Here is a 10,654-nt window from a genome sequence, read left to right as displayed (position 1 = left end):
GAGCATGTGACCTTAGTTCAAACCTGGACCTCAGAATGATCAGCAGGATATTGATTACTCTGGTCTGAAGCTCAGGTATGAGGAAGAAGAAACCTCATCTGTGCGAGCACTCATCCTGCCTGTGAGATGTTCCCCCTCAGCGTCACTGGGACTCAAACCCACCATCTCCTGTTTACCACCTGCAGCTCACACCTGAAGCAGGCGAAGAGGAGTCTTGCTGGGCATCGGACAGAACGCAGGTTTAAGGATCTCTGCGTGTCTGAAGAGCGGTTTTGTTCCTGCTTGGTCTTGTTAATCGATCCGTGGTTGTCTCAAAGCAGCCGGCTGAATTCACTGTTGTCTACCAAGGTTTCAGGTCAACCCCCCACCCCCATTAAGCCCACGCTGAACTGCACGTGCTTTTACCTTTGTCCTTATCCAAAGGTCAAAGGTCAGACACTTTCTGTTACAGAGTTATTTCAGGATTTTATGAGAAATTTGTAGGACTTTTGATCACTTACACTGTTATCCTGACATGTGTTTGTGTGTGTCTGTGTGCCATGTTTAGATTGTTGTGAGGACCAGAAATTGGAACACTACTATGCTTGTGGGGACCAAGAGGCCTTATGGGGACAAAGTGCCCGTCCCCACAAGTTTGAAGACATTGTTGAGACTCAGAAAGTGGTTTTAGCATCACAGTTAGATTATGGTTAGGTGTGTGTGTTTTGGTAGCTGTGTGTGTGTTTAGTTGCAGTGTGTCTCGGCGTCTGGCGGGGAGAGGCCCCGGCTGTCCCAAGCTCCAGAGGCCGCGCATGCGCCGTGTGGCGGGCTTTCCACATCAAGGCTGTGAAGTGTCGGAAGTTTGTCGGAGTGAGGCCGAACAGAGGACGCTGTGAGTGAACCAAAGAGTGTTTTAAAGGCGAAAAAAGTGTGTGAGGACGCGCGGGGGAAGTCTGCAGAGTACCCCGAAGGCTCGTCGATGGGTTTGAGCCGCTTCCCGCTGGTTAATCGGCGCAGACAGCAGCGTTAGCGGCGGCTGGAAGAAGTTGTAATTGTTTTTTGGCGCTCAGCGGCGAAGAGGAAAGATGGAGGATCTGCGGCTGTAGCCGCGGCTAACGCTAGCTGCCCCAGCGTCTTCTCGGCCCCAATCTGAGCTGCCGAGCGGCCCCAAGGGCGTCCCGCGGTTTGGATGCTCCCATCGGACACGGCGAAGTAGCCCCGTAAGTATGTTTCTTTGTCCCGGGCTGTTTGTTGGATGTTTGTGGGAACGAGCGGGCGGAGTGCGTCGGTGTGTAGCCCCGAGCTAATTAGCTGAAATCACGGTTAGCTTATTGAGCTTAGCTCCGTGCTGCTAGCTGCCATTACACCCACACACCGAAGTTTGTCAGCCCAACAAAGTTCACCGAGAGCGGGGCGAGAGTGGCGCGGCCTCGCGGGGAGAGGCTGTGACCCAGAGAGAAAGAAACACGGGCCATTATCTCACACACACTGTGCTAAAGTAATAAGTCAGTGTTTTCAGCCTCCCCCCGCACGCACGCACGCACACACACACACGCATTCTGAGTGAGTGATTCAAAACAAGGAAGGACAGAAACACAAAGATCAGGCTGCTTTCATTCAGTCAGTGATCGATTAATCAATCGGTGCCAGTTTCATCTTATCATCTGTCAGTTATTTTATTGATTAATCAGTCAGCTGCTCCAGAGACCTTCCTTCAAAAATCAGTGTGCTCTATAAGGGAACCGTTTAAACTCTTCTGGCAGGAAATTATCTTCGTTATTTATTGATAAACAGGCTAATAATTATCTGAACGACTGAGTCAAAGGATCTGTGGGGGTTTGGAATATTGATTAGCTGATTATTATAGGTTATTGAGATTTCTTATATTGATCGATCAACTCTAGGATGTCGACATTTACAATCCTCGTTCCTCAGTTTATTTTATTTTATCTTCCTCATCTATAGCTTAATTTAACATCAAACCCATCAGACTGACAGGGTTGGGTGAAATCAGTCAGATCAATATCAGCCAGTCTTAGTATTTTCTAATCAGTAAAAAAAACGTTTTTTTTTTTTTCATTTAAATTCAGACTTCATCCATTTATTGATTACTAATCATTGTTAATTACCTGATTGGAAGAGAAACAGCTGGCTGATTAATCAGATAATTAGTTGATTAAAGGTTTTTAATGTTTAAATGTTGGGACATGCGGTTGTAAAAAGCTTTGAAGATTGATTGTAGAGTGACAGATTAAAGGAAAAACAGTGTGAGGTCAGGAGACTGTCATCGTGGTTTCCTGCTGTTCACCCCGACTCTTCACCAGACACCATTCAGGAAAACAGGACTTTTACCTGAGAGAACAGGTGAGCTCCGGGTCTGCCCCTGTCCCTACTGCTGTGACGCAGGGTCTGTTTGGATCACAGGTAATTCAGTGAAACGTGAAAAAGTGGCCGAGTTTCCCGCCAGGTATAATCTGTTTTTGTGAATGGACTCTGGTGAGACGTTTCATGTCACTTCTACATAAACATGGACGTTATATTTAATCCCACACTGAGGAAAATTAACTGCAGCACAGGAGATGGGAAGAAAAGGTGAATCACAAAAATAAAATAAGAATAGAAAAAAAATAAATCAGTAAATTGGTCCACGGAAAAGGCCAAAATACTAACACGCCAACATGAAGACGGTGTGAACCTCCAACCTTCTGCTTACCCGATGGATCAGTGCTGTGAGATGTTTTGGGCTCGCGTGTCCCCGTCGTCATGTTTAGATTTATTGATAATAACTTGCATTAATGTCTGGATATTGATCTGTCCCCGAATCTGAACCCTGCTTTGGATAAAACTTCAAAACGCCGAAACTCGTTAAAGCACGTTTAACCCACAGAAAGTAAACAGAGTCACTCGGACCTTCAAAATAAAAGCATAAAAATCAGCTGTAAAAGTTTGTGATGCGCTCAGATTAGTGTAGATGTTTTTAATCTTCATGTGTCAGATTTTAGATGAAGGGTCATCGAATTTTGCTAAATGGAACAAATGCCGACCCATCGCCCGGTGGGTTGACCCAGTGTGACCGCACTGAGGTGGAGCTGATGATTTCAGACACACTTGACTGCTCTGCAGCTGAAAACAATGAAACTAAACCTAGTTATTGATTATTGATGACTGAAGCAGATATGGTAAGGCTAGGTAAAGTTTATTTTCTTTTCTGAAGCTGGTCAGAGGCTGTTTTAAGATCATTTTCCCTTTTCTTGGACAGTGACACGTATGTGTCAGCTATGCGGCGTTCGGTCGCTGCTTCCACCTGTAAATAAAAATGACGGCTTTATAATCGTTTCCTGTTTGAGTCCAGCGCAAGCGAAGGCGCCGGCTCACGGGGCGGGCGGGGCTGTCTGTCGGGCAAATGATTAAAGTGAGTGAGTAAAGCCTTGAACGCCCTCACACGCTGAAGCTGTAAAATAATAAGTTCATTTGTTAAACTGAGCTTCACTTGCGTAATCTGGATCTGGCAGTGGTTTCCTGCAGCTCCCAGTGAGTCTGCAGAAAGCACCGTCTCAGGTTTAGAAAACTAAACAGGTGAATTCTGATTATTTTTAATTTGACAGTTTTCCTCCATCCAATAAAATCATGAAAAGGAATTAAAGAATTCATTTGAATGAAAAGAAACTTTAAAATCCAATCTCATTAAGAGCAACGACCAAAGAAAGTGACGGACCAATGAGAGGCAGCCGTCAGACGTAAACAGTTCAGCCTGGATCATCAGAGCGGCGTCATTACAGCAGCAGCAAAAATGATTTCAGGAGTAATGATCGAGATTTCTGTGACGCATGAAAGCGCAGACCGATGCTGTGTTTGAGAGTGTCACAGGATGTGTGATGCACCCTCTGCCAGCACATCAGTGACTGTGTGACGGCTCTGAAAACGAGACACGCTGCGATCGGTGATTGAGCCGACATTGATCCGAGCATTGAACTATGTTTTAGCCTCTTTAAACAGTTTTTTGTGGAAGGATGATTTTAGAGCGTTTTTGTCTTTGAGAGTAATCCGGCAGCGGCAGCTTGAAGTGGCGTGCTGCAACTGGAGACTGCGTAACAATCCCAAAAGCCAGCTAATGTTTTTTTATATTAAAAAAACATAAATAATTTGTTTAATTAACAGGAGCACTGTTATGATGAAAAAGAAAAACGGCAGCAGAAAAACAGAAGGGTCAGAGGTCACGGCACCTTATCGTCAGACTGGACAGAAGAAATGAGGAAGCGTTGAGCAATGGTCACAGGGTCAGGGTATCAAAGCGATCTGGCGTCCTCATGAATGCCTGTCGTGTTATTAAGGTGACAGTAACACGAGTGAAGTGTGGCGCAAAATGCCAAACATCAACTTCTTCTTTAACACCAAATGTCACCTGAAAATCATCAGACAAAATAATGCAAAAAACAAACAAACCGAGACTGTTGATGATGCAGAGTGATGTCAGAGGGCAGTGTGATCTTTTATTTTGGTGCACTGAGCCTCACCTGCTGTTTCTTGTGCAGAGCTGCTGTTCCTGTTTGACCCCTGACGGCTCTGAGGATGGAAGCAGGGCTACCGGAGGCAGGATCTAGGTGAGTCCACCAATCGGGGAGCAGGGTGCGTGCGTCGTCTGGGTGCTGCCATGTTTCCTCACGTGCCTTCTCCTTGCTGCAGACATCAGATGGTGCTCTGAAGAAGCCATGGGTAGCTGCCTAAGCTGTCCAGAGAAAGAGTCGATTCCAGATAATCATCAGAGTAAATTCAAGGTGAGTCCTGCCCCGGCCTGCCTCACCTGTACGCCCACACGTCCCGTCGCTCGCTCATTACTCACAGCCCTGCTGCACACCTGCCGACGTGTCTCCACGTGAGGGTGGCTGATTGGTGAGCAGGTTGGGCTGTGGGCGGAGCCTCAGCTCCCACAGCTGTAACAGCAATGGGCTGTAAGTCTAAACGGGTTTATGCTGGGAAATGAGTCAGAGATCAGCTGATCTAAGAAAAGGGAGGAGAGTCTTCAGGTCACGTGGTTAAAGTTCTCGTCCTCTGATTGCTCAAATCATCAATAATTTATGACCAGCAGGCAGGAGGTGATATCCGCCTCATTGAGAGGGCGCAGGTTCTCCGGGTCACAGTGGTCTTATCCAAATTTTTGAGTGCATTGTCCCTTTAAAGGGGACATGAAACGCTGCACATATGCTGATTCACGCCACTGAGCGCTGCTCTTACAAACTGACATAGTTGTAACGTCGTGTGGTTGGTTGCAGCTAACAGAATGAAATGTGATGTCACAGAGTGACACCGGCAGTAACTGTGTGATCATGACGGGCTACGTTTGCTGTCTCACTGCATAGTAAACAAAGATCCGCCATGTGGTGCTTAAATAAAACTTCAGTCTGTGGAGATGTTTGTGATGTAGAAGGTCCTCGGGCTTAAATGAGCAGCTGCAGGCTGCACGACCTCCGTCAGTTTGTAGGTGGCATTAGATGTTTGTTTGCTTCTGAACACAAGGCCGTGAGAAGTTCACGTCTTGTGTTCAGCATGAAGACAGAGCACGCTCCGTTAAACTCATCCTCAGGATTAAGATTCACTGATTTCTGCAGATGTGTGCCGATACTGGGTGAGGTGCCGGTAAAGGCGTGAAATGTCAGAGGTCATGACGCTCTCTCTCTCTCTCTGCCCGTCAGGTGATCAATGTGGACGACGATGGAAACGAACTGGGCTCGGGAGTGATGGAGCTGACCGACGCCGAGCTCGTCCTCCATACCCATCGCCGCGATGACGTCAGGTGGCCTTATCTGTGCCTGCGCCGCTATGGCTACGACTCTAACCTGTTCTCGTTCGAGAGCGGCCGCCGCTGCCAGACGGGCCAAGGTAAGAATCCGTGTGTGCCAACAGGAAATGAGGTCACCACAAGATCGTGTGTGTGTGTGTTGATTAAAGGTGTTTCTTGTTTCTGGTCTCTGCCTTGCTATGATTCGCTGTCAGGAGGGGGGTGTAGGAGGGGCCGTTAGGTCAGGTGGCCTAGTAAGTCTCAGCAGAATGTCCTTTGTCCTGCCCCGCCCCCGATCAGTATTGATCAGCTGTCGGTGAAAGAGCGTGTGGGTCAAAACCTGCCTGCAGTGTGTGTGGTGCGTGATCCACCTGGCTTTGGTTCCTGTGAGGAGTCAGCAGAACCACCAAAATGATCCAGATCAATAGAAAACCAGTTGATCTGGATCATTCTGATAGTTGATCAGCAGCTCCTCCCACCGCTCAGCGTCCATCGTAGGAACGTCTCTTAGATGTAGGAGGAGCTAAATTTTCACTTCAGTGATTGTAGATCATGTGCATTTTTCTGCAAATGCTCAGTCGCAGCATCACTCATCCAGAGCATGACTCTGGGTCCGCCCACCACAATAGCGTGCTAGTGACATGAGAAAAACTTTCCTCAGCTCTGATTGGCTTGTTTCCTGCCTGCTGATTGCCTCCTTGGGCAGGAAGCTGTTTGTGTCTTCAGAGATTAGACCGATCCCCTCATCTCTCTTCCTGTTTCCTGTGGGTGAGGCTGCAGCTGACAGAGTGCAGCATAGTAACCACAATAACCAGATTACCTGTTACTGATCTCACCTGTAAGTGTTCTTAATGTTGTTGCTGTTGGTGAACCCTTCACTGTGACTTCACCTGTAAGCTCCACCTCCTCCTGGACTCACCTGAGCTCAGTTTGATTGTCCTAATTCAAACTCAGTGTTCTGTAGTTTAAACCTGGCTGTTTCTACCTGACCAGGTGTGGGTGCTCATTTTAACCTGTGTGTGTGTTCAGGCATCTTTGCCTTCAAGTGTGCTCGCGCTGAGGAGATCTTCAACATGCTGCAGGAGGTGATGCACAGCCACAGCATCAGCGTGGTGGAGGAGGCTGTGCTGGAACCCAGCCACCAGGCGGCGCTCACGCCTGCAGGTAAAAACACCTGACAACCGTGGAGTGAAATGACATGTGGGGAGGGAAAGAGAGCACCAAATCTCTGTGTTGTGTCGCCCTCTGGTGGCTGTTAGATGAAGTGAAGGTTCATGTCAATTCCTGTTGGAGACCAGGTCAGGTGCTGTCAGGAGGGTGATCAGTGATTGGAGGCTTGAATATCTTAAAGCCTTCAAGGTTCAAGGTTCTTTATTTGTCACTTGCATAGTTATACAAGTATAACACACAGTGAAATGTAGCCTGACACGCTCCTCGACATGTGCAAAAATTGGGGGGGGGGGGTGTAGAGGAAGAACATTATTTATATATATATATATATTTAAATATACACACACACACACACAGACATATAGTATATACACTGGGTGAATGTGCAGAAGTAGCAGCAAGCAGGTGAATTCTGTACATTAATATGAATAGACATCTGACTATTTTACAGGATAGACAATATAAACATATTTAAAATTAAAGGAATTGAAATGTACATTGTGCCTTGGTTTAGAGTGTCTGGAAGAGAGTCCTGTCCTTCAACATGAAATTCAGGTGTTAGTGTATTTTTACCATGTGACGTTTACAGGTGCAGGTCACATGCTTACTCACTAAACTCCTCCCATCTCTCTTTCCCCTCTGGCTGCAGCTCTTGGCTACTCGGTGCCGTCTGTGCCAAATGGTGTCACGCGGATCCCATCTGTAGGCGAGGCACCATCTCACCCATCCAGTCGTCACCCGTCTGTGGCGAGCACCCGGCTGCCGTCGGTGGGGGAGGAGTCTACGCACCCTCTGCTGGTGGCCGATGAAGCGGTAAGTCTCACCTGCGATCCTCGCTGTCGGGGGTGGGACATCCTGAGCTCTGTGTGCACTTTCAGCAGCACTGCCCAGTCACGTTTGAGCATGGTTAAAATACACCTGCACAGGAAGTGTTTTGTTCTATGCACAAGCAGAGAACGGCTTCTTCCTGCATCTGCTTTTCACAATAAAAGCCCCAGACTGCTGGTAAACTCTTTCTACAATATAGTGACCCATTAAACCTGACACAAGTACACCTCAAGCCCCTGAAGGTTTTATCAGATACTGTGATGTTATCATGTTGACCAATAGGCTGAAATGACCCCTCATTAGAAAAGCATTGTGTCAGTTAGTTTCAACACAGTAATGTACAGAAATCGATCAGAAACCTGTCGACCACATCAATCTGTACCTCAGACCTTAGTTAACAGTAGCTCCTGCATTTTAATCAAACACCTGAAGAAAACGTTGAGTTTAACCTGCAGTGCTGACCCATCAGTTTTTAGATCAGGTAGACACAGGTCTGATCTTCACTAGCAGAACATAAAGTCCAGCTGAAGGAATCTGCTACCTGAAAACTCTCCTGAGAGATCACCTGGGGACCACTGATGATTGTACAGGTGTCTCACTCCTCTGACCTGTTAGCTTTACCTGGAGGACTTGGACTGCTCGTCATCTAAATAAATGAGAGATGTGACACACCTGGACAGTCCGAGGGTTCAGGTGATCGTTTCCAGATGTTTTCCGTGCTCCTGAAGCTTTCTGTCACTTTAAAGTTTGTCAGTATGGTGACCTGTAGGTAACTGGGTCTCACCTATCTATCTGTTCACAGGTACACACCTACGTCAACACCACGGGGCTCCTGGAGGAGCAGCCGAGCCCGCTAACTGTCACCACCCCGCTGGAGAGCCCTACCTCTCCACAGTCTCAGTGTCCGCCGACGCCTCCGCCCCCTCCGAGGGTCCGCGGGGAGCCACCGCCACCGACGCCCACCCCAGCAGAGCCACAGGTGTTGCTGGAGCCACAAGGCGTGCGTTTTGTGCTGGGCCCCACGCCTGTTCAGAGGCAGCTGATGGAGCGGCGGCAGAAGGCGCTGAAGGATGCCGCCGAGCACCAAGAGACTAACGGCCACGGCGAGAAGCCCACCGAGCCTGAACCCGCCGCCACGCACTCCAACGGCTCGTCGGCTCCTCGCCGCCACCGCCCGCCCCCCCTCACACCCGACCTGCAGAATGTCAATAACTCGGCCCAGCGGCGCACGGCCCTGCTGGACTATGAGAACCTGCCAGCGCTTCCGCCCGTGTGGGAGGCGAGGAAGCCGAGCTCCGAGGACGAGGAGAAGAGCTGCGGCGGCTCCAAAACGCCGTCGCTCAATGGCTACAACCACCATGCCCACCACCACCTGCACCACTCCTACTCCCACCCGTTGTCCGCTGCGCTCGAGTCCTCGCACAACTACGTCAACACAGAGAACGTCACGGCGCCGCTCAGCGCCCATCGGCCTGACACGGCCCGCCGCCGCGTTGATGGGCCCACCATCTTCAACTTTGACTTCCGCCGGCCGCTGGTGTCGGGCCACAGCGAGCCGCCCAAGACGCTCAACTACATCGAGGTGGAGATGGACAGCGGGGCCGGGAACAAAGGCACCTCCGACGGGAGCAATCCCCACACACCGCGCACCCCCTCCTCGCCGTTGCCCCCCACCACCCCCACCCGCCGCACCGAACTCTATGCCCTCATCGACATCGAGCGCACCGCTGCCATGTCCAACTTACAGAAGGCGCGGCCGCGGGACGACGGCACGTCACGCAAGACGAGACACAACAGCACGGAGCTGCCCACCAAAAGCACGGCGTGACACCCCCCCCTCCCCCGTTTTTACTCTGGGCTCCACGCCGAGCCGCACACGGACTCCATGAGCCGGACACTTCCTGCAGACAGACTGATGATGACATACCTCTGCTGGAGGCGGCGTGCTGATGATGTAATAGACTTCCTTATATGGTACAAATCAGTATTACTGAACAAAGCATTCCATTTAGCCTTTTATACGAGTCACTACGTGCTGCTGTAAGTCACTTATGTTCTACATGTACAGTAGATGTGCCACAATAAAAGTCTGGTTTTATTTCTACTGCAGAGCCTGTTTGGGGAGGAGTCTGTTTAGCTCATTTAAATGTCTGAACTAGTGATGGTAAATTTGATTCTTTTTACTGAATCGAGTTTTAATGAGTCACTCACCAAAGTGAATCGAATTTTTGAGTCATTTGATTCACTGAGTCAGTTGACCAGAGAGTGCAAAAAATGTACATTTTCACTCAAACTTAATTTGTTTCTCTTTTCATGTAAATCCTACTGCTAAGATGAGTGATTCTAAAAGAAAACAACTATTTTATAGAGCAAAAAAGAGTAAAGACATTTCTAAAATTAAGCAATTTCCTATCAAAATTGCTTAATAAACATTTTGTTTATTTTTATTTTATTAGTATTTTCCTTAAATGTGTCAAATATATATTTTCTCATCGAAATGTCCACTGAGCTGTGAGCCAGGGGGCGGTAATGCGCCTTAACATTGGTTGCCAACCAAGAAGAAGAAGAAGCTGTGAGCCAGGAGGGAGGGGGTGAGTAGCTCAAATGTGCTGTTAGCATGTTAGCAGAGCGATGCTACTGTGAACCGAGGAGCTATTGTCTTGATGTGAGCTTCTACTCAGGGTTTTTTCTTCCAGTTCAGAGCAGAAATCTTTTTGTTACGATACTGGATGTTGTGTTTTTCTCCACAATTTTAATTATAAGCTAATACATTGCTGCTAACAGCAACAGGGATGAGTCAGTGAGTCAGTTGGGCTTGTGAATCATGAGTATTGAACGACTCGTTCATGATTCGCGCATCACTAGTCTGAACTCGGGTTTCTGGTGCAGCAGTGAGAGAAG

The 10,654-nt window shown here is 48.4% G+C and overlaps 1 protein-coding gene across 1 annotated transcript; it reads left to right on the top strand.

The window, feature by feature from the left end:
* Window positions 1–1,085: 1,085 nt before the first annotated feature.
* LOC309710525 (fibroblast growth factor receptor substrate 2-like) lies at window positions 1,086–9,862 on the top strand. The gene is made up of 7 exons (XM_082540070.1): window positions 1,086–1,199; window positions 4,512–4,580; window positions 4,663–4,754; window positions 5,670–5,856; window positions 6,785–6,919; window positions 7,575–7,738; window positions 8,556–9,862. Exons 3-7 carry the CDS (start codon window positions 4,689–4,691, stop codon window positions 9,579–9,581), a joined length of 1,578 nt encoding a protein of 525 aa, XP_082396196.1. The 5' UTR covers window positions 1,086–1,199; window positions 4,512–4,580; window positions 4,663–4,688; the 3' UTR covers window positions 9,582–9,862.
* The last annotated feature ends 792 nt before the right edge of the window (window positions 9,863–10,654 follow it).

This window comes from Aulonocara stuartgranti, assembly GCF_965226115.1.
Source record: "Aulonocara stuartgranti genome assembly, chromosome: 7".
Lineage (NCBI taxonomy): Eukaryota > Metazoa > Chordata > Actinopteri > Cichliformes > Cichlidae > Aulonocara > Aulonocara stuartgranti.
This window is presented reverse-complemented; position numbering and strand designations above follow the sequence as displayed.